This window comes from Solea solea, chromosome 15 (assembly GCF_958295425.1).
Source record: "Solea solea chromosome 15, fSolSol10.1, whole genome shotgun sequence".
Taxonomy (NCBI): Eukaryota; Metazoa; Chordata; class Actinopteri; order Pleuronectiformes; family Soleidae; genus Solea; species Solea solea.
Genome location: NC_081148.1, coordinates 12,372,676 through 12,395,971, shown reverse-complemented (window position 1 = coordinate 12,395,971; position 23,296 = coordinate 12,372,676). Strand labels below are relative to the sequence as shown.

The 23,296-nt window shown below is 38.4% G+C and overlaps 1 protein-coding gene across 2 annotated transcripts in view; it reads right to left on the bottom strand.

Moving 5' to 3' along the window:
- The window catches only part of LOC131473688 (regulator of microtubule dynamics protein 2), a 33,120-nt gene extending 14,381 nt beyond the window's left edge, over nt 1-18,739 (bottom strand). Inside the window, exons 1-6 of one of the 2 annotated variants that reach the window (XM_058651131.1) lie at nt 18,553-18,739; nt 18,120-18,154; nt 12,956-13,404; nt 1,504-1,681; nt 1,326-1,428; nt 351-411 (exon numbers count right to left, since the gene is read on the bottom strand). In XM_058651131.1, coding sequence (XP_058507114.1) covers nt 351-411; nt 1,326-1,428; nt 1,504-1,681; nt 12,956-13,404; nt 18,120-18,154; nt 18,553-18,694 — 968 coding nt within the window. In that variant the 5' untranslated portion in view covers nt 18,695-18,739. Of the gene's footprint in view, nt 1-350; nt 412-1,325; nt 1,429-1,503; nt 1,682-12,955; nt 13,405-15,003; nt 15,919-18,119; nt 18,155-18,552 lie in introns of those variants that run through there. The other variant, XM_058651132.1, reaches the window with a different exon arrangement.
- Nucleotides 18,740-23,296: the final 4,557 nt, after the last annotated feature.

The window sequence follows — 23,296 nt, the reverse complement described above, 5'->3', positions numbered from 1 at the left end:
TTGTGCACTTTCTAAAGAGTTTCCTTAAAAAGTAAAAAAGTTATGTTTGCTAAACTGTCTAAGAAATGCATGAGTCAAGCATCCAGTCAAACACCAAGGAACAGCTGCTCCAGACACTGCTCAAAATAACTACCCAATCTGGGGAAAGTACCGGTTTGATGTTTTCATTCATGTCAAATTCAATCATCAGTGATTCCAATAATAGAGCTTAATGACAGTCACATGTCATCAAACTGCATCTTCAAGTATAGCCAATGGATTTGCTTTTGAAATGGCAACAAGACTTTACTGACAAAAAATGAATCTATTAAACAATAAAATATGAATCGAAGGAATCAAATCAAACCTACCACCGATGGCTTTCAGCACTGGTAGGGTTCAGGCTCACTGCCTCCTCGCCAATTTTCTTTCCTAAAAAGAAAGGAAAGACAGACAACAGATGCTGCAATGACGCTCCATTTTAACACAAAACTGAATACACTGATTCACCTCTGACATTTTCCGCATGACAAATGAAGAGGGTGGATTAGCAGAATCAAAAGGTGTGTTGTCAAACAAAACAACAGTGTACACAACATACATCAAGATACGTCACCAGGCACTTGATTAAACAAATACAAACAGTGACTTGACATGAATACGGAAAGAGAAGACCAAAGTCATGCCAAAGAGGTCTGGAACTATGATCAAAAACCCTTGTTAACCTTAGTCCTTCATCACACAGTGGAAAGTGTCTCATTGTCTCATTACATTCACTCCACTAATATTCAAGCAAATGTTAATTGTGATGCTCTGCTGTTTTAAATGAATGTGTCAAACACTGTCAAATGTAGTGACAAAGGTGGCACCAGGAGGTACCTGGCTAGCTCTGATTAGAGGCACAGCCTCAGGATAGATCAGAGAAACAGGTACTGTAAATCCAGTCTGGACTTCAGAAATGCAGAATTAGAAACAGCCTCAGTTTATGAAATAAAGCATTACCATTGGCTGCAAAAAAGTCTTTGCTTGTAACACAGACAAGCACAGAAAGTCATAGTGCCCTGCTATAAAAGGGCCTGTGGCAGAAAGATGTTTTGTCATCATGAAGCTGACTTGACTCTATGGTGTCTTGTTTGGAAAAAAAAAAATCACTGCAAACAACATACAACACATTAAAATTACACTTGTAGTCATTTTCTGGTCACTGCAGGCAATGAGAACTGCATGGATCTAGGTTTCTCCAGGTGAGACACTCACATCTGAGGTTTATCCAGTGGTTATGACTTTGTATCACATAGACTACATAATTGGCTAATGAGGCATTAAGTCTGGGTTTAGTAAATTACCATTTTCTGCATAGTCCTTTTTCTCATTCAGAGTGGAGCTGAGGTCATGTAGACCACAGTAAGCTCGGGCGAGCCGCCAAAGAAGTTCAGAGTCCTGTCCAAACTACAGAAGTACACCAGTGTTAGACACAGCAACATAAACATATATAAAATGAGAATATACAGAGTTTTAAAACACCTCCTCTCTTTGCTCCAAAAGGATGTTGAGAGCATCCTTTTTTTCAGATTCTGTGCCCTGATGCAAACAGTCAATCCTTTCAAGGAAGTTTGAAAACTTGTCTGCAGGCTGTTCTTCGACCCTCTGCTCTTCATCACTAAGCTCCTCGTCCTCAGAGTCTGTCAATGCAGTTATATACCTGCAACAAAAGAGACAATAATACGTCAGTACAATTTCCTGTTGCAGGAAACTGCCTAAATTTCGACCACATTCTCTAAAGACGATGGCCTCTGTCCAAGTATGTCTAAAAACATCTTCTACTTGTGAGGTGAAATTAAAACACTTAAGTGAACGAGTTTTTCAAACCAATCAAAGTCATGTTTTAAGGCCTTATATAAGTGCATCACTTTATTGTTTATAAATGCTAGCCTGACATCTTGACATGGATACCCACAAATGTTTACATGAACACAGAGAGAACTGTTTGCTACGGTGTGGCATGCAATACTCACATAAAAATGTCATGGTACTATGAACTAAAACTCTTGGATAACACTTAAGAAGCAGCATCACAACAAATAGCTATAATATTAAAAGTACAGGAAGAAATCAAAGACAGAAAAATTTAAAAAGCCTTGATTAAGTTTTGGCAGCAGGTGCATGTGCGTCAATAGTGGTTAAGGGAAGATTTCGGGCTGTGAGCCATGGTTCTGGAGGAACGTGTTTGAGCGAGCAAGAGACAGAAGTACTGTAGATCCAAACGTTGTTTCGCACTGGAGGCTGCTTCCTGACTCCACCCACATCGTACATCTTTAGCCCTGACTGCTATGATTTACTAGGTTTAGGAACATAAACAAAAGTGGAAAATGTATTAAAATAAGTGTACATTTTGATAGGGTTTATCTTATGGTTTCCTGCATGTGACAACTAAAGAAGTTAAGAAATGTAGAATGAAACCACCACACAAACCTAATGTTACGTACAGGATGGCAATACTACAATACCCCAACACAGTGCCTCGCTCTCTCTCTCTCTCTCTCTCTCTCTCTCTCTCTCTCTCCATCCTTCTCTTTCACTCACACACACATGAAAACAATACCCTAATAGAAATCAAATAATAATACCCAATCCTAATGATAAGATAAGATAAGATCTATTCTAGCTTCCATAGTCTACAGGCCATTCCACACTAAGGACACGTGATGGAAACACCATATGTGCATAATAAAAGCATTTGCGGACATTTAGCTTTTTTTGAACATAGATACTAGACATTTCGTAACTGTACTACGTAAGAAATTGAGAATCGTCATCGTAAAGTTGCTGTTTTTTGGACAATGATCTCTGTTTTTATACTATCATTTTGGGATATTGCTGCAAAGCCTTTCCTACAGCCTTGCTCTCTGCACCAACCCTGAGTAAACTATTAAACCTGCTGGCAAGGCTCACATCATTTATTGGCCAATAGACCATTTAAGCTTAAACAATGTGAATGGCTTTTGTGTTTAATCTGACTGTTGTGGCATTTCTTTTTTGTCTGGCCACATGATGCTACAGAAACTTGCAAGATAGTGTATCTAAGTGCATTTCAGTGCATCAACAAGACAGTCACTTTATTGAGACCTATGTCAATCATTCACTCACTCATTCATTCATTCATCCCTAATTCATTCAACCTTTTGTTCGTTTATTCATTCAGCAGTTATTTACTCAGTGCAGCTGGAGAGATAAGCAGCACAGTACTGAATGATCAGCGCATTCCTGTCACGCCATTCCACGGGTCATGAATCACAAGCTGAAAGGGAAAAAAAGAAGCAGAGGATCTATTTGTAATAGTGTGTGCTTATGTAATGTGTAATATATTTGTGTGGGAACCATTATCCTTGCAATGTTGCATTCACAGGACAAGAGTTTAGAAGATGCCCTCCTCTGAGCAGGGCTACTTTTTAGGGGAAGAGTGGATGCTACAGTGACTCAACGAGCTACTGATGAATAGAATAACCCTGCTAAAGGAAGCTAACATCTGATTTCACAGCTCCACAACACTTGAGACAGCTCCACAGAACTTGCAATGCTTTCTGTTAGATTCAAAAGCAAAAAAAAACAGCTACTACTGCTAATTGTGGTTAAATAGGAATAGCAAAAACTTACAGATAGGCTCTTTAACTTTCATTTTTAACAGACTGTGAGCTCACAAAGTGAGATCACCCTTTCAGTATACAGACCCCAGGGGGGCAATGAAGGGATCTCTCGATGAGGCTTAGCAACAGCAGTCTCTGAGGTTACAGTGTTCAAAACAAACCAGAGTTACCATCCCAACATCACCAGGCCTCGGAACATGCAGCCTGGCTTATTCAGTCTGCGTAGCTGTGGTGACAGGACAGGGCAGGAAGAGAAGGCTTTCACCGTCTTCTCTTCAACTTTTGTCAAAAGTTGAAGTCACTCGCTGCCCCCATAGGTTGGGCAGAGAGTGACACTTTAAAAGAAAAAAACACTTTCCTACTAATCCATGGCTGAGCCACCTGTTGACAACATGACTGGGCATCACTTTCTTTCTAACTATTCTCTCATCCACTGTGATAAGTAGTACAGGTGTAAATCTCCTCCAACAAACAATGACACTGCTCGTCAAGAACAAATGTGACAATTCACATGTTCACGCCATAAGGAGGTTGAAACTAATTTGGAATCTAACAACTCAGGTATGTTTTAAGATTTGTGCTAGTTGAAATTGAGTGATTTAATCTAACTGGGAGCGTCTTAATCCACCTTGTGAGCAGGCCACCCAAGAAGAACTTAGAGTATATGTGGGAGGCTAGTGTGCCCTGTCTGCCATGTCAAAGAACAACACAGAGTTGCAGTCTTCCATGCTTCTCTGTGCTTCTTTACGAGCAGTCACCAATTAAAAACCCTATAGAGACTGTGTCTGTCCCTCGACCTACTAAAGTAAAAACTAAAGTAAATAAAGTAAATAAATCAATAACAAACAGAAGAGGAGTTAGACACTCTAACTTAATAAAGATTAATACTAACAATAAAATAGAGTCAATAATACCACTTTTAAATGTGGACTATTAAATATTAGGTCTCTCTCCTCAAAATCTGTTTTAATAAATGATCTCATTTCTGACAATTGTATTGATTTATTCTGTGTAACTGAAACTTGGTTACATGAAGAAGATTACGTTAGTCTAAATGAGTCAACTCCACCCACTCATGCTAATACCCATGTTCCTAGAAGCTCAGGCCGAGGAGGAGGTGTAGCAGCCATTTTTAATACTAGATTATTAATCAATCCCAAACCCAAACTAGGATATTCATCGTTTGAAAGCCTTATTCTTAACCTAGCTCATCCTAGTTGGAAATCACAAAAACCAGTTATGATAGTCACAGTTTATCGTCCACCTGCTCCTTATTCAGAGTTCCTATCAGAGTTCTCTGAGTTCTTATCTGAGTTGGTGCTTAAGACAGATAAAATCATAATTGTAGGGGATTTCAACATCCATGTAGATGTTGACCGTGATAGTCTTAGCTGCGCATTTAACTCGCTGTTGGAATCAATAGGTTTTATTCAACACGTTAATAAACCAACTCATTACCTTAATCACACCCTCGACCTTGTTTTAACTTATGGTATTGATATTGATAACTTAAACATAGTTCCTCAAAACCCTCTCCTTACTGATCATTATTTACTCACATTTAATTGTACAATAATGAACTACAATAACATAAATAAGAAATACAGCTACAGCCGGTGCCTGTCTGATAATAATATTAATACATTCAAAGAGACAGTGCAACCTTTATTTAACTCGGTGCCATATGTCAGTACATCTGAAGGTACCTTTTGTGATTTTACCCCCGCCCTCATAGATAACCTTGTTGATAGTACAGCGGCCTCACTGCGTACTACATTAGATTGTGTTGCCCCTCTGAAAAAGAAGGTGGTGAATCAGATGAGACGAGCACCATGGTTTAACTCCAATACTCGTGCTCTTAAACAGGCGTTACGTAGATTAGAAAGAAAATGGCGTTCCAATAACCTAGAGGAATTTTATATAGCCTGGAAAGATGGTTTTGTAGCTTACAAAAAAGCCCTACACAAAGCTAGAGCTGCCTATTATTCTTCTCTAATTGAAGAAAATAAGAATAATCATAGATTTCCTTTCAGCACTGTAGCCAGGCTGACACAGAGCCACAGCTCCACTGAACCATCTATTCCTTTAACACTGAGCAGTGATGACTTTATGAACTTTTTTGTGAATAAAATAACATCAATTAGAATAAATATTGATCATCTCCTCCCTCATATTGGGACTGACTCATCTTTTAGCACAAGAGCTTTAGAAGCACCATGTGCACATTTAGACAGTTTCTCCCCTATAGATCTCCCTGAATTAACATCATTAGTTTCATCATCTAAGCCATCAACCTGTCAGTTAGATCCTATCCCCACCAAACTGTTTAAAGATGTCTTTCCTTTAATTAACAGCTCTATATTAACTCAAATTAATCTATCCTTATTAACTGGATATGTGCCCCAAACGTTTAAAATAGCAGTTATTAAACCCCTTCTCAAAAAAGCGACCCTTGACCCAGACATTTTAGCTAACTACCGACCTATGTCTAATCTTCCCTTTGTTTCTAAAATCTTAGAAAAAGTAGTTGCTAATCAACTATGTGAATATTTGCGCATTAATGGCCTGTTTGAAGATTTTCAGTCAGGTTTTAGATTAAACCATAGCACAGAAACAGCACTAGTTAAAGTTAGTAATGATCTTCTCTTGGCTTCAGATAATGGTCTAGTCTCTTTACTTGTCCTGTTGGATCTTAGTGCTGCATTTGACACCATAGATCATAATATTCTACTGCAGAGACTGGAGCAGACTCTTGGTATCACAGGTGCTGCCCTCTGCTGGTTTAAATCATACTTATCTGATAGATTCCAGTTTGTTCATGTTAATGATAAAGCCTCACTACAAACTAAAGTTAATTGTGGAGTTCCACAAGGCTCAGTGCTTGGGCCTATACTTTTTACCTTATATATGCTTCCTCTAGGGAACATTATTAGAAAGCACAACATACACTTTCATTGTTATGCAGATGACACACAGCTTTATTTATCAATGAGGCCGGATGAAATAAATCAGGTTGTTCAACTCCAGGAATGTCTCAGAGACATTAAGTCCTGGATGACCTGTAACTTTCTACTTTTAAACTCAGAAAAAACTGAGGTCATTATACTCGGCCCTAAACACCTCAGAGAAAAACTTTCCGATCACATTGTCACTTTAGATGACATCACCCTGGCTTCCAGTTCCACTGTGAGGAACCTTGGAGTTACTTTTGACCAGGAAATGTCATTTGACTCACACATTAAACTAATTTCCAGAACATCCTTCTTCCACCTGCGGAACATTAAGAAAATTAGAAACATTCTGTCTTTACGGGATGCTGAAAAACTAGTTCATGCTTTTGTTACATCTAGATTAGATTACTGTAACTCCTTATTATCAGGATGTTCCAACAAGTCTGTTAGAACCCTTCAGTTAATTCAAAATGCTGCAGCACGAGTTCTGACAGGAACTAGAAAGAGAGACCATATAACTCCAGTGTTAGCTTCTCTACACTGGCTCCCTGTACAGTTTAGAATTAAATTTTAAATCCTCCTCCTCACGTACAAAGCACTTAATGGTCAGGCCCCTTCATACCTGAAAAACTTAGTCTTACCTTATCGCCCTAATAGACCACTTAGGTCACAAAATACAGGCTTACTTGTGGTTCCTAGAGTCTGCAAGAGCAGAATGGGAGGCAGAGCCTTTAGTTACCAGGCTCCTCTCCTGTGGAACCAGCTCCCAATGATAGTTCGGGGGGCGGACACTCTCTCTGTATTTAAAGTTAAACTTAAAACTTTCCTTTTTGATAAAGCTTATAGTTAGAGCTGGTTCAGGGAAACCTGGACCAGCTCTTAGTTATGCTGCTATAGAACTAGACTGCTGGGGGACTTTTTTATCTGTGGTGCACGCACATTCACTCTCTCACACTCAGGATATGATTTTGACTTTTTATATGTCATTAACCTTGTCTCTTTCTCTCCCTAGTTTGTGTATTTCCTTCCTTCCCTCTCTCTCTCTCTCTCTCTGTATTCTCATCATGCAGGTTGCGGGACCAAGATCCAGTTTTCGAGGCTACCCACATCATCACCATTATTATTGTGCTATAATTAAAAAGTCGATATCATAAACTGTATTAATTTGTAACTTGATACAGTTGTTGTGTATTGCTCCTGGTCTCTCTCTCTCTTCTGTCTCTACCTCATCTCCCTCTTGTCCTTTCTCTCCCCCCTTTCTGTCCCCCACCATCCTCTGTCCCCGATTTTCCTTTCACCCCAACCGGTCGAGGCAGATGACTGCACATTTCTGAGCCTGGTTCTGCCAGAGATTTCTTCCTGTTAAGAGGGAGTTTTTTCTCTCCACTGATGCCTAGTGCTTGCTCATTGTGTGAACTGTTGGGGTTCTCTGCTCTCTTTGATGTTGTCTATGTACAGTGCCCTGAGATAATGTATGTTATGATTTGGCGCAATACAAATAAAATTGAATTGAATTGAATTGAACTTAGGCATCAACAAAAGAAAATAATAAGCTCAAAAGTCATACAACTCTGATGATGTGTATAAGATGGTACCGGTTTTCAACTGGAGCCAGTTCTCCAGTACCATCCTGATATGTGAATAACAACTACCTTAAACAGGAAATAACACAACAAAGATATAAAGGAATTTGGGCTCCAGAGTAACTTGCACAGTATACAAATGTATCCTCATTCAACAACCTCAGCATGACTATACAGACCAGGTGTGTATGGCCATCTAATGTGAATATGTCCTTGCACAAGGTGGAGCAGTTAATCCGTTTTTTTGTGAATAGTTGTGCCAAACTTTAACAGATTCCCTCACATACTTCCATTGATTTCACATTAACAAGGCAAAAAATGTGTGATTTCTGAGGCAACACTGACCATGACATTTCACCTTTAGCCACTAAACTAAACCTTTGTGCTAAATGTAAGAGGATTCCCTCATGGCATTCTTGAGATAGCACAACAAGAATTGGATGGACAGACAGACAACCCGAAAACTATAGTTGACGTTGGCACGGAGGCGTATAAATTAAATGTAATTCATAATAATCCAATCACATTTTATGGCCAAAAACTCAGATAATTGGAATTTAGACTTCAGCATTTTAAACAACAGAGCAGACCGGGAGCATGATGGTTTTTCATCAGACTTTACCCTAATCCTAACCCTTGAGATCATAAGGCCATTAAGGCAAACATAAATAAGAAATGCAGGTGGACAGAGATAAATTCAACAGATATCAGTCAGACGATAAAACAGAACGGAATGCATCAGCACTGGGACACACTGTACTCTTAATTCAACACATGTTTGTTTGGCTGAAAGACGTCAACTGAGGTATGAATCTGAGGATATAATTCTGAATGTCTTGGTCACAGACAGCTGCAGAGCAGCATGAACCATGGCATCACAGAGGAGACAAACTAAAGCTTTTAATCACAGAGCAGACAATGAGCTCTCTTTTCTCTTTCTTAACATTTCTGTGTGTGTTGATCAGGCTTGCCCCTTGCTAAACAAAAATGCACCTTAAATCTGCTTAAATCAACAACTTCCCTTTGCCATAAATGTAATTTTTTTGGGGGGGAAATGAAAAAAGTCATGTCCTTGAGCTTCAGAGGTGTGCTGTGGATAATAAACTGAGAACTGTTCAATGAATTACAAGTTCATACAAGACACTTAAAAGTGAGGCCCTGACAGCTTGGCACCTGGACAGGGTGATTGATGGGTCTGTAGAGAAACAGCACTAAGGAAGCAGTTGTGACATATGAGGAGTCAATGAAGTAAACAGATGAAACTTGAATCCTTACAGTGGAAGGGTTTACATTTTCCAAGTTTAAATCAACAATACACTACACTTGCAACATAATTTACACATAACGTCTTAATGATTGTTCCGTTTTTGGTGTATTTTTCTTGGTAGCACTGTGGTATTCATTGCTACACACTCAGATAAGCACTGTACTGTGTGATTGTAAAAATGATGTGTAATTATCTTTATTTAACAACACATACGATTTCTGTCTTACCAACAAATAGATACACTAAAGTTAAAAAGTTTGAAAATCATTTAGGTTCAGGAAGAGGAATCAAAAACATTTAGCATTATTCATGATGTGCATCTATCATGTCCTGCAGCACAGCTTGCTGTGGAAATATGTGTTAAAGGCCCTGTTCATACACGATGCTCCTTGTTGAAGGGCAAAAATCTCATTAACGTATATATACACGTTATGTAAATTAGTTTTATAAAAATTCAACAGGCCTCATCATGGTTTGTTTGTAAGGCCACTAAAAGTTGAACTGGCATTTTTGGAAACTTCTTCGCACAAATTAATTAATACACTGACTCACCATATATATTTAAATGGTATGGATTTCCACAAACATACAGTGATTAAAATTATAACTCTAATAAGATGTTATTGTGCTCCAAACACTTCCAATCCAGTTGAATAGATACAAAGAGCCATTTAAATGGATGTGAGGATTAGGGGTGTAACTGGCTCCTCTGGGGGAACGCTACTTATTCCCTGAGGGGCTGGAATTTTTATCGCACTATTCCCACACACCCTCTGCTCATACAAATAACAGAGCGGCAGGAAAGGCTCTTAAATTATAGGAGGTGTGTCCGTGATGTGATTTCTTTTAAAGCATAATAGCCCGAGCTGTAATTAGAACATTTGATGCAGCCAACGACTGTCACTTTGTGAACCATAGTGAACCTGTGAAGTGCATTAGCTCCAGGGTGTCTTGCACCTCCATCTGCTCCTCTAGCAAATGAGGATGTGATGGTAACACAAGGTATGTTCAACAGAGATGTTCATTTGTCCTAAAATAAGAGCCATATGATATGGTGTTACTAACATTTCTATAAGTTAAACTTTCAATGCCAACAAACCTACATGTCCCGAAATAATTTTAAGGTGATAGCTCTGTTTTTCATGAAGGTTTTATGTTTTAGTTGACACATGACACAGGTCAAATATCTTCTACTGCTGAAAAATGAAATAAAATCCTTTTTAGATGGAATCTAATTAAAATGGTTTGTACTTTGTAATTTACATTTTTTTTACCATTTAGGTGTGTTTATGCACACATGTAAACGGTTGCATATGACATAACTGAAGATTGTGCAACACTAAATGACAAATGTTAAAACAGCAAAACAAACTTTGTGATTCTTAGAGGACATAGGTGTTGCAACACATTGGATTGGATTATTCAGATGACCTAGTTCATGTTGTAAAAAAATGCTCTTGGGCAATTGATTCATCAAAAGGACAGTGTCAGAGGTTGGGAGGAGTCATTCAGCACTGATCTGCAGGTTCATCACACAATTAAACACTGTGTGGTTAAAATATGAATGCAGTGGTTATGTTTCCTTGGCATTTTGCATTGCTTCAAGTATAAAAAAAAAAATATTGTTGGTAAGACTTATGTAATGTAGAAAAGAACCTTGGTTTACATGGACTGACAAACCAGCCGGCGCATGCTTTTTGTGCTTTGAAGAGGAAGCTAATAAGGAAATGAAAAGGAATGACATCCTTTCTGATATGCGAACGCCGCTGTAGTTCTCTGGACTGCTTGAGAAAGGGAGGAGTCTGCAGTCTCACAAGATATAATCATGTCCCTGTCTGTCTGACTGCTAATTGCATTAAATCCTTTACTTCATCTTCATATGCTGATATCTTTTTGCATATGATGAGACCTTTGAATGGTATTTCGATCAAAAGGAACACATCTGTTGTTTATGTTACTCAAGGTTGGAATAAAATCAAGGTATTTAGCTGAGGGTGGAGGTGGGTGACTTGGCATGCAGTGCTTAATTAGTCTGATGTTCTCTGCAGCGCCTGAGGCCAATGTACATACTGTCAAAATTATAATTTATTTTATAAAAGGGGCAGGCAATTTTACTGGTACAGTAGGAGCGTCACACAATTTTTTTTATCCACACACTGAGCAATAAAGACCAAAAGTAGCAATGAAATCAATGTAATATTTTATCTATTGCAATGGTTATCATGTTTATGTGTACTGGAATGTAGAGCTGCAACAAACGATTATTTTCATAATCGGTCCTTAAAATATCAGAAAACCTTAAATCTTAAAGTCTTAAATGTCTTTTTTTGTCTACAAACCAAAATGATTAACTTTTAATGATTTCTTTGTTATCCAGGCCAAAGAAAAAAGAAACGCTTCAAACTGATTAATCGATTATCAAAATAGTTGTTGGTTAATTTAGTAATCGATTGTTTCAGCTCTCCTGGAATGTTTGACATGCAGAAATGAATAAAATGAACCCTTCTGATATTAAACTGATGCTAATACATTGGGTCATATAAATGGTATGCATTTGTGTTTGTGATCTGAATAACGGAACAGGGATACCAGAGGCAGGTCATTTACACTAACTTTAAAGCATTTACATCTTCAAAGCTGTTCTGTGTCAACTCAAGAGCAGCAGCAGCAGCTTCTAAGTATTGTAAACAGTGAAATCTGCTGGACAAACTATGTAATAATGACAGTAAAGCTAGAATATCACCACCGCTGTTATCACAGTATCCATGTCTCGGGATAATATGTAATGAGCCAGACACCAGAAATTTGATTCATGTCATAATATTGTAGCTTGCCAAATAAATATACTAAAAAAATGTCCAGATTTTTATTCAAGAATTGTTAAAAGACGTGTATCTAAAGAAGCAATGGAATGTGATTTAAAACATATACACATAAATCTTAACTAAAATGTTTGGGAAAATTAAGAATCACTGATAAAAGACTGAACACTGAATTTCTCTTAAATAAGAACTCCAGCTACTGTGAAAGAACCAGAAGCAAAGCTAACTATCATCTCAAAATATGTACTTCCTGAGCACAGGGAGGAAAAAAAATCATCACAGAAGTAAGAAAACATGCATAACATTAGCATCATTTGAACATTAAGTTAAGAATCATAACGACTGCAGTCAGCACAGAGAAATCTCTGTTAAGCTACTCTGTGCACTGGCTGTGCATCAGATGTCACCAGAAAAACAAAAAGCCTGTTTTTAATGGAAAATTATTATGTCCAACTACCACTATCACAGAAGTGCTGCATAATAAAAGTTTAAACGCAAGCTTCAGTATTTTCTATTTATGTAGTAGTTATTTAAATGAGCCATTCAAATTGAATGACTCAGACTTCGAAAACTGAGGACACAACAAAGACTTGACGAGTACTTTTCTTTGGTGACTCGGACACAAGCACTGAGGAATCAGGACTTGACTTAGACTTGAGTACAACATTGGTGAGGAGTACAGGATAACATTGGGCAGCAAACTACTCACCCTCCCTCACTTTCTGCCTCCTCCGAGCTCCGACCCTCAGGTCTGGTGTCAGTGACAGCACGTGTAGCTCTTTTCCTCCGTGTTGGCGTGGTCCTGTGTAGAGGGCTGGCTCTACGCACTTCACCGTGTCCCATTAGCTCCTCCCTGACTTGGTCCTGAAGTGAGGGAAGAGCACTCTTCAATGCCTTCATCTCATTCTTCAGCTCAGACACACACTGGATCAGGGCCTCGAGGCGCTCGAGCACCTCAGCCTGACCGCCAAGTGGACCATCCACCAACATGACATCAGGTCCCTGTTCATAAGTGTGGCTGAGGCGGTACCCAGCCCAGGAGGGTCTTCGGCTTGAACTAAAACCTTGATAGCACATCACAGCTAAACCGACACCAGCCACTCCAGCCAGTGCTCCCAGAACCAGCACCTTGCTGTCCGCCTGGGCCATCCTGGAGGTCTGAAAAGAATATAACAATTCAGTTCACTGACTGTTCACTTCTATAAACAAAAGATACATAATACAAAAGTACAGAATACTAATGATTTGAAAAATACTTTGTCTTATTTAGATTTGGTGAGGCTACAAACAATTAATGTCAACAAACAAATGTCAAAATAAGGAGAGTTGTAAATGGATGCAAAAAAAAGAAGAAAAAAATGTGTTCACATATGTTATTGGCATATCATTAGCATTATCAATTATGTGTATAACATTGATAATGCTAATGTAATGTGAGATTGAGTATAATACAACTATTTAGTGGTCATACGTGGGGTCCAGCTCAATGTAGAAAAACAAACATATTATTTTATATAACTGAAACATAAATTATTATCAAAATTGTATGTACTGTATATGTGTATGTGCTTTGGGTGCATTTACCCCCAGCACCTTGCTGAGTTTAATCTAAATTGGATTAAAACTGCCCGAGTTATTATTGTTACAGTCAGACAAACACCACAGATTCCAAAAGACCGAATACCGCTACTACCATGGGTACATATGTTTACTGTTGTGGAAATGGCTGTGCACCAGAAACTCTTGGCAGTTACACATTAGAAATTAGGGATATTTTGACTCCTTACTGTACATGGAACAATATAATATTGTATAATAGTATAGTATAATACAATACAATGTTGATATTGCTAGAAAATTGATTAAAATGGAAGAGCCCAGATGGATTTGTACCATCACAGTATCAATGCTGTCATTTTCCTTGTCATTTTAGGCACATCTTTTTCTGAAAAAAGTGTTTTGGGATAACTGACAGACTTGATGAGAACTCATCCAAGAGAAAATCTGATGTACAAATACTTTCCTGCTTATAAGCCAACAAGTGCCAGAGTCTGTGATGACTTTGAAAGTCGTGTACATGTTATCTTTCAAGGAGAAGTACAGGGACACATCAACATGAGGCCCCTCCAAATAGAAAACATTAATCTTGTGCCTATGTAAATACAGTACCTCATGCTCCCTGTATTATGTCCTGAAAAGGTCCTTGTCATTTGAGTCAATGAAAATGTAAAGAAAGAAGGAGATACTGAAACACAACGGAAGATCCTGTTGCATGCACATCTTTAAAGTTTGAATTCAGCCATCGTAATTGTTATCATTCAAACTTCTACTTTTACTACTCTGACAAGTCAAAATGACTGTCGCTTGAAAGACACATCAAGCCAACTGTTCACACAGAACAAGGTCTGATCTACATGCTTGGATACTACCACACCACTAAGAATGCGAAATAGCCATCGGGCACACAGCAGCTTACTACAGTCTAAAAACACAAGATATTCAACATGTCAGAGACCTGCTCGTAATACTGGTTTCATTCACTTGAATTAGCCCTGCTAATAACACTGCTAATGACCCTGCTCCTAGCTCTACGTTGCAGCTTCCAAAACGCTAACAGCAAACGGTAGCAAAGGCTCTAAAACAAAGTGGCTCAGTAACTTTAGACAGTTAAAACATTCTCAAACAGAGAACTTTGACCATTTACACAAGCATATTTCGTTCAATTAGCAGTAAAACGGAGAATAACAGAGAACTTACTGTGAAAGTAGGAGGCACTTGTGATGGCTTGACAGCTCCCCGGTGCAACAATCAAAAGATTCCGTGCGTGAACATAAGCAACAGCAAAGTGTTCCTTGCGTTCGCCTATGTCACAAAAGCTACCTTACTTAGTTTTGCCTTGGGAATGAACGGAGAGTGTCTTCAAAATGTCAACGTCCAGTCATCTGTATCTTCACAACCAAGATTACAGTGACCTAGATAATGTTCCACTTAAATGTAGGCTACCAAATGAAGCCTGACGATTTTAACCACTACGAAACATGTGAGCATAAGACAGCTCTGTTTGACATTAGACATTCAGCTTCATACTTCACCCAGACTTTGATCTGCCTAAGGCATTGGCAATAGTAAAATCATTTTTCACTGCAATTCATATGCATGCAACTGTATTTCTGTACATTCAACTTATCTACACAATAAGTAGCATAAACCATTGCAGTCGCTCAGGTCACAACACTGTTTGATCAAAGTCTACTTTATGGACAGTTTATCTTCTTTGTGCGCCTTCAGATTATCCAGCATTTTGTCATAAAATGATTCCATATACAACTAACTTTTCCACCAAGACTTTCAAACCCAATTCTGTTCCCCTTCTTCTACCATTCCTTCCTGTCTTCCACTAATACCATCATCTGTCTTTAGATGTCTTCCCATGCACAAAAGAACACTTTCAAATATATCATTTAAATAATTTACCATGACTGAGTATAAAAGTAATAAAAGAGCCTTACATGAGATTTCAGACCATGATTTAACATAAATTGTTTCCTTTCTCTTAGAATATCCATAATCCACTTACTGATACAGCTTTATCAATCACCCTTCTCCTCAAAATATAGCATTTGCCTTTCCTTATCACAGCAGCCAGAGTTTCTCTGTGTACCGTCTACTGTTTACCGAGTACTACAACACTTCAATGTTCAAATAAGGGCTACAAAGGTGCCAATATCCACTTGCTATTGACAGTTGCATTTAAACAAGTAATAACTGCTTTTAAATGGAGACACAATCACCTGTCATTTTCATTTTCAGGCAGAATCTTTCCACTGTCATCTGCAAGTCTTACCTACAACTGCCAAGAATACCTTGTATGTAGTCTGCAGTGCTAACTTATTATAAACAAAGTATGCAGCTTTTCATCATTATTCTACATGCAGAGGCTCAGAAAGGGACCCACCTCCACGATTTGCTCCTCTCCCCTCTCTTTGATTTGTTCCGGTGCCGGTAGTGAAGTTAATGGAACGTGTAACAGGAAATTTAAAAAAAAAAGTATCTAAACAAGCTTTATTACCTCAACCTTGGATCTGAATCAGTGAACATAGAATGTTTCCATGCCCCAAATGTTTCTTAGTGTTATAAATGGAATGTAGCTGTAGAGAAGAGTTATAATGGAACTAAAAGTTCACTTCGTATTCCTAATGTACTATGTTGTCAAGGTTCATCACCATTACACAGTTAAGGATTTGACACATTTCTGTTACTACCTGTGATTCATTTATGAATGTGTTGATATGTTCTACTCATTTACTTCTTCACTTTATTTTGTTTATCAGTGCACAGTAAATATGTCCATGATAAGCTAGTTGGGAAATATACCATCTGAATAAATACACAGTAAATAATAAAGATATAAAAGAAAAACAGGAATTTGATGACCTTGAAGAGTTCATTTGTTCCATAAATGGACATTTTTCTAGATTATGATCATGTTTAATTGTCTAGGCAAAAGTGCATGAACTCTTTTTAGGTGAAAGGTAGACAGACAGCCTGGAAAAAAGGGAACAGGGAGTTCCTTTGCATAAGAAGATGTGGGGAAGACTACGTGCAGTTTCGTTCCTACTCTCTAAACACTGTATTGTGCCTTAAGCCACAGCCTGCATTCTGCATGCACAGAGAACAAATAGCCCACCTGAAACCTGGAGGCATGGCGGTGTTTAAAAAACTAACCCATAGCCAGTGGCTATGGGTTGGCCTTGCAGATGCAGATATGGTGATAAGGTAGGTGCACCCATCCATGGCCTTGCTCCCATCAGGTCAAAGCTAGCAGATAAGGAGATATTGTCAACACTGTCGTTTTTATCCACCCACTGCACGTCTGGCCAGGCTCTCATACCGCAAGGAAAGAAATAAAAGATTCCTCGAATTTGCTTTTGTTCACAGAAATAAGCCAATTGCAGATGTCAAACAACACAAGAATCAGGGTGAAATGAAGCGTTACTATCAGGACGCCACTGGCAGACCACAGAGTGTGAAGCTGAGTTGTTCCCTGTCAGAAATATAGTGTCTTCTGCACATGTACACGAGACGTGTGCTTCAGTGGGAGGAAAAACAAGCATGTTTACAGATAGTTTTAGGATTCAGTCAGCCATAAAGATTCGGCAATTGTTGCATTACAGAACCCACAATTGCATTCAACTGTATGTGTGCATGATCTGGGGAAGTCCAACCCATGGGCCTACACTTGCTCTACCTAGTAAAAAACATTTTTTTGTCTAGGAAAGTGCAAAATGCTGCCTATACTTTTCTTTTCTTGACAGCCACCATGATGCTTGTCAGCATGTGACAACTGATCTAGACACACTTACATGTAGAAAAGGAGCCATCACGGTGGACATGTTAGTCCAATATTTCATGTTATTTCCTTTAGATGTGGAAAAAAAGCTTTTTTGTATTTATATCTTTTGGCCTAAATGCCTATGGTCCCCTTGGTATGTATATCCTCCCACCCAAAGAAAAAAAGTGTCTTCCAATTTCTTTCATTCTTTCATTCACTGCTTTATGAGGGTCACAGTATGAGGGTCAATCCCAGCTGACATAGGTTGAAAGGCAGGGCATAGTACACCCTGGACAGGTTGCCAGTCCATCGCGCAGGGCAAACATATAGATACAAACAACCACTCACACTCACACTCACAACTGCGGTCAATTCAGAGTGTCACATCAACCTCTCCATGTTTTTAGACTGTGGTAAAAAAGCCATGTGCACATGTTTGTAACTCCACACAGAGAGACTCTCAGTCGAACCGGTGACCTCCCTGCTGTGAAGCAACAGTGCCATCCACTTTTACACGCACACACACACACATCAGACCTACCTTATTAAAACGTTGTTGTTCCTGTTTTGTATACCCTGAAATGAGACAAAAATAATCATTCCTTTTACTCATAGCTGTTACATACTGTTACAGGCATATATTTTTTGTGCTTATCTCCTTCAAAATGTTTTTCTTTAACTTTGAACATATTCATATTTGTATGCACAGAAATATCTAACTGTTTAAACAATAGGGTAATTATTATTACAAAAACAGAATTGAAATATGGATCGAAAATGTTCGTGTTAAACTGTGTTTTTTTAGCTACATTTTTAAGATATAATTGAGATTGGCAGAACTATGTCAAAATGTGTTACAGATCTGAACAATATAAAACAGGTAGGAAACTTTTTTCATATTCAAGAACCTTTTCAATTTTGGCCTTTGTATAGACCATATGTAAATATATTACAGGGAAGAAAATGCCACTGACCTCTATGATGAGACTGTTCCTTTACCAGGTTCCGGTTGGCCTGTCTTGAGAAGAACCGATTACTTGCAAGATTGCGTTTAGAAAATAGTTGCCCACAGGTTGTCCCAAAGAGAGAAGTAAACTTCAGCACATGTGTCCTCATAATGAGAAAATCCTCACTGCACAAGTTTAGTGTAGTTGATAGAACTATAGAACTGAAGCCTCTGGATACTTGGATACTTAAATAATGTTTCGAACATTTATTGGCTTTACCTTGACTGCTTAACAAATATGTACTTTCCCATTTGCTTATTTTGCCCCGTGGCCCTTTATAAAACACCTGGGGATATTTTGCAAACTCACAGCAGCTGTCTTAATCCTACTATTCCACTTGTCTTTACATTAACAAAAACATTATTTTTTTTCACTTTTCTTGGAAAGTGCTAAATGCTGCCTGTACTTTTCTTTTATTGACAGCCACCATGATGCTTGTCAGCATGTGACAACTGATCTGGACACACTTATGTGTAGGAAAATAAGCTATTGTGGAGGTCATGTTAGTCCAATAGTTCACATTATTTCCTTTATTTATTTAAATAAATATACATTTATTTTTTACACAAGCTGTGTGTGTGTATATATATATACACACACACAGCTTGCAGACAGTTTGACGCGGTTTGAGAACCACGGTTTTAATGCTGGTGAGTTTTGACTCAGTAGTAGAGGAGGACCGAAGTTCAAGAGAGGAATGTGCTGGTGTTTTGTTTAAATGTTTTATAAAGGAACCTTTGCTCTTACCAACAGTTCCAAATTTGAACAGAAAAGAAAAAGAAAATGTTGTTTTTTATTGTGAGGGACAAGGATGTCTTGAATAATCTTCAAAAAAATTGTGTTATCTACTTAAGTAGGAATGCATTCATTTATACATGCAGAGGAGGACAGAGAGGAAGGAAGACGTGATTAACTCACAGGTCACTGATGTAATCAGCCTGCCTTAGATTTTCCCCAACATTCATGTGAGCATGTATTTGATTAAAATGCTGAATGCCATCACCATGAACACTAAATGTAAACAAAGAAGTAGCTGAACAAACATTGATTAATAGGAGAACCTGATGCAGTGCAAACCCCATTTGAATTGTCTACTTATGTTATGTTGCACGAACATGAATTATCATGTAATGCATTTTAAGCCTTTACCTTTTCTCAAGAGATTGACTTATTTTTGAATAATAAACTGCCAGGACATGATTGTAAGTAAAAATTCAAAACAGTAAAGGGCAAACATAACAATCCTCTACCATCCTTGTCCTCATGATGTCACTAACCAAGCACCTGAGGGATGACACTTTTTTTTAGTTGCAAGCAGAGCATGACCACCAGATGGCGCTTAAAGAATCAGTATTGCGATCCTCCTGTGGGTTGACAGGATGCATGTCCTGCTCAGCTTATCCTACACGGTGCAATCTATCACTATTCTGCACTGGTCAAGATACAACAGCTCATTGTGGTTTGGGTTGGAATGAGCTGGTGGTGAAGGTAATCAGCTTTTAAGAACAGTCTGTGGCAGAGCCAGACACATTACTGCATCACTGTATGTGAAGGTAAAGAGAGCTTGAGTCATGTCTATTAGGTGAGTTACATTATGTCTGCTCTCCTCGTGTAGGCGAGAACATGGTTATTAAATATTACCAAATGCAAGACAAGACTCTCTCAGTATATGTATGTACACTATAGTATATATGACAAAATATCAATGCACATGAAAGGTCTTTTATAGTCAAATCTATTTCATTCAGCTATCATTGATCTAAATGGACCATACAGAATAACAGACAACACTTGCCAGAATGAGAATACAAATCAACACAAATTGCTTCCAGCCTCCAGAATGAAGTTGGATGAATGCCTCTTTGAAAAGTTCCAATGAAAAACTGTACGGTACAATCTTAATGAATCTTCAGATTTTGCAAGGATGTGGCACAGGAGTGTTTAAGGCGGTCTCTTTTCAGCCATATGACAAATCAGATGAGAGAGCTTAATAAATGAAAAGAGAACAAATGGGTAGTTCTTGGGCACAGAGGTACAATGCTGCTGCTGCTGACAAGAAACTGGTAATTCCCCTTTCCAATTAAAAGTTCACCTTTCTAATTTGGAGATGTTGCTTTGGAGCTATAGTAAGATCCTGTTTCAAGATGTTCTCAAAAACTGTTGCAACTCACAACTTCATTTATGAAATAAAACGCGGTGAGAAATGAGCTGTACGGTAGAACATCCTTCAGTTTTCCAAGAACAGTGGAATTGGCTGGTTCCTTTCTATTTGATTTTCATCAATGTTTAATTATTTCTCAAAGAAGGGAGCGGCACATTTCTTCATCCACAAGAGAAACTCTACTGTGTGATCTTTGTACAAACAGTGTCAGGGTTCACCCATAGACTGTATGTAAGAAATGGACATTGCCTAGGAAGTAGGACCGAAGTAGCAGTTAGCCACCAGAGGGCGACTACACTGGTTTATATTGTCAGTAAACATGAAATATTTTAAGTCTTTTTTTGTTTCAGATCTTCTTAAATAGAACATGATTTTTACAATTATGTAAATGATATCCCCATTTAGAAGAAAATAAACAATATAGTACTGCACATATGAGCAGACACTGTTTTTTTTTTTTAAATGACATGGTGCCACAGATTGCATATCTTGAGGCTTCAAATGAGTAGTTTGTTTTTCATGCGGAAGTATTTCTGCCTTTCAGTTACAAGCGTATATACGACAAATTCCACTGGGAAACCATTGTCATTGAGGTCCTCATCTTTCCTCATCTTTGTGCCACACAGTCTTTCTTCCATCCTGCTTGAAGGTGGAGGTACAGTTTAGGAGGACAGTTGCCTTCAACAGAGCTGATTGGCTTCTTTAAAACAGGCAAAAGTGAAGTCATCCTCATAAAACAAACTTCAGTGAGGCAGTGTCATCCAGTCACTGAAAGTTCACATGAAGGTTGAGAAGATGGTTTATTGTCCATGACACAATAATCTGCTCCGGCATACAGCACAGGCACTTATTGTCTGAGACCAGTGAGGCTTTACAGAGGGAATTTGTGTTACTTCTAAAACACGAGATGATAAAAGTTCCTGGAGGAATTATGAGCGTCCGCTCCTACATTTAAATGTGTTGTCATACTGTGGTATATATCATTTTGCAGGGATTTCAGTCATGTATTGCTCGACCAGTATAAAACATACACTCATAGTCAAGCATTAAATAGAGATTTCTAACAAAGGATACAGCAGTGCTATAGTGTGGCTGTATAGGTTAATGTACTTTAATATACTATACTCTAGCCTAGCCTACTGAACTATGCTCGACTGTACTTTATACTAACTGTATTATATTATTATTATTATTATTATTATTATTATTATTATTATTATTACAATAACATAGTGTGCTGTATGACACAGTACATACAAGACAATACTAGTCTGTACTTTACAACACTGTACCACACCACATAATGCTATGCTATGTGAGGTTAGACTACAGTACTGTACTACTACACTACACTACACTACACTATACTATATTTACTATACTAGGCCTACTTGTCACTCCACTGTACTATACTATGCTATGCTATATTACACTTCACTAGACTACACCACTAAAATACTACACTGACTGGTTTTAAATAAACCTCCAGGTTAACCAAACTGGTTCTTAGTTCAACTCAGAGCTTCCATACATGCCATAGTCTTGCATGTTCCCCACCTTTCGCTCTTCATCAGCTGGGATTGTTTAGACACAGAACCAATGAAGTGAACCAACATTTTACAGTGTCCTGACATTTGGGTTTATGTTCAGATTGTAAATGGTCCACATAATCTGGCTGATAGTAAGACTTTCTATCCGATTGTCGACTATTTTGTCCTGTCGGACTTGTTGTTGTGAAATTGCCATGCATGTATTATTCATTGTGGTTGAGGTAATGTTATCATGTGTGATTTACAGCCAAAGCAATAGTGCAATCCAAGTGCTGGATTTATCCCTTAAATATGGCAGCTGGTGATGATACAACCACCATATTTTAAAATGTAGGCAAATGACTTTGTTCTGGTGCGACCGCAGCCCTGTAAATCAGTAAAAAAGAATGATGGCAGGAGGTACTGAAATAACAAGACACACAGTAAACAATACAAATGTTCCCCTCTTCGTCTGAAGCTTCAATTTCCCATGTTTTTCTCACTCAGGCTTTATTTGTGTGGTTGCTGAGTGAAAGCCACCACAGTGGCACAGAGGCCTAGAATAGCCGTGGGTGGGGAAGGCCAGTGGACTTGCATGTGGGCTGCCGAGCTGTGAGCTCTGTAGTGTCTCTAAACCATCCGCTGGCCGGTGGAATGGAGGCTGCTTCCTCATGCATGCCAGTGGTCAGAACTGGGCCTACACACCCTCAACTATTTCTGTCCTCTTCTCTTACACTTTTCACTTTCTCTCTTCCTCTCTTCTGTCCCCCCTGCTCTCTATATTTTTCAAATACAGCTGCCGTTTAGATTTATGAACTATTGGGAAAGGCAGGGGAAAAAAAGAGGAAGACTAAAGGTAGGAAGAAAATCGATTTGGAGAGGGAACTTTGATTTCCACTATGAAATGCTCCTGTCAGAAAAGAAAATCAAATATATCCAGGCATATCCAGGATAAGAGAGGCATCACGTCTCTTATCCCACATTCCTATTCAATAATTTATTCAGTCTATGTATCAGCTTG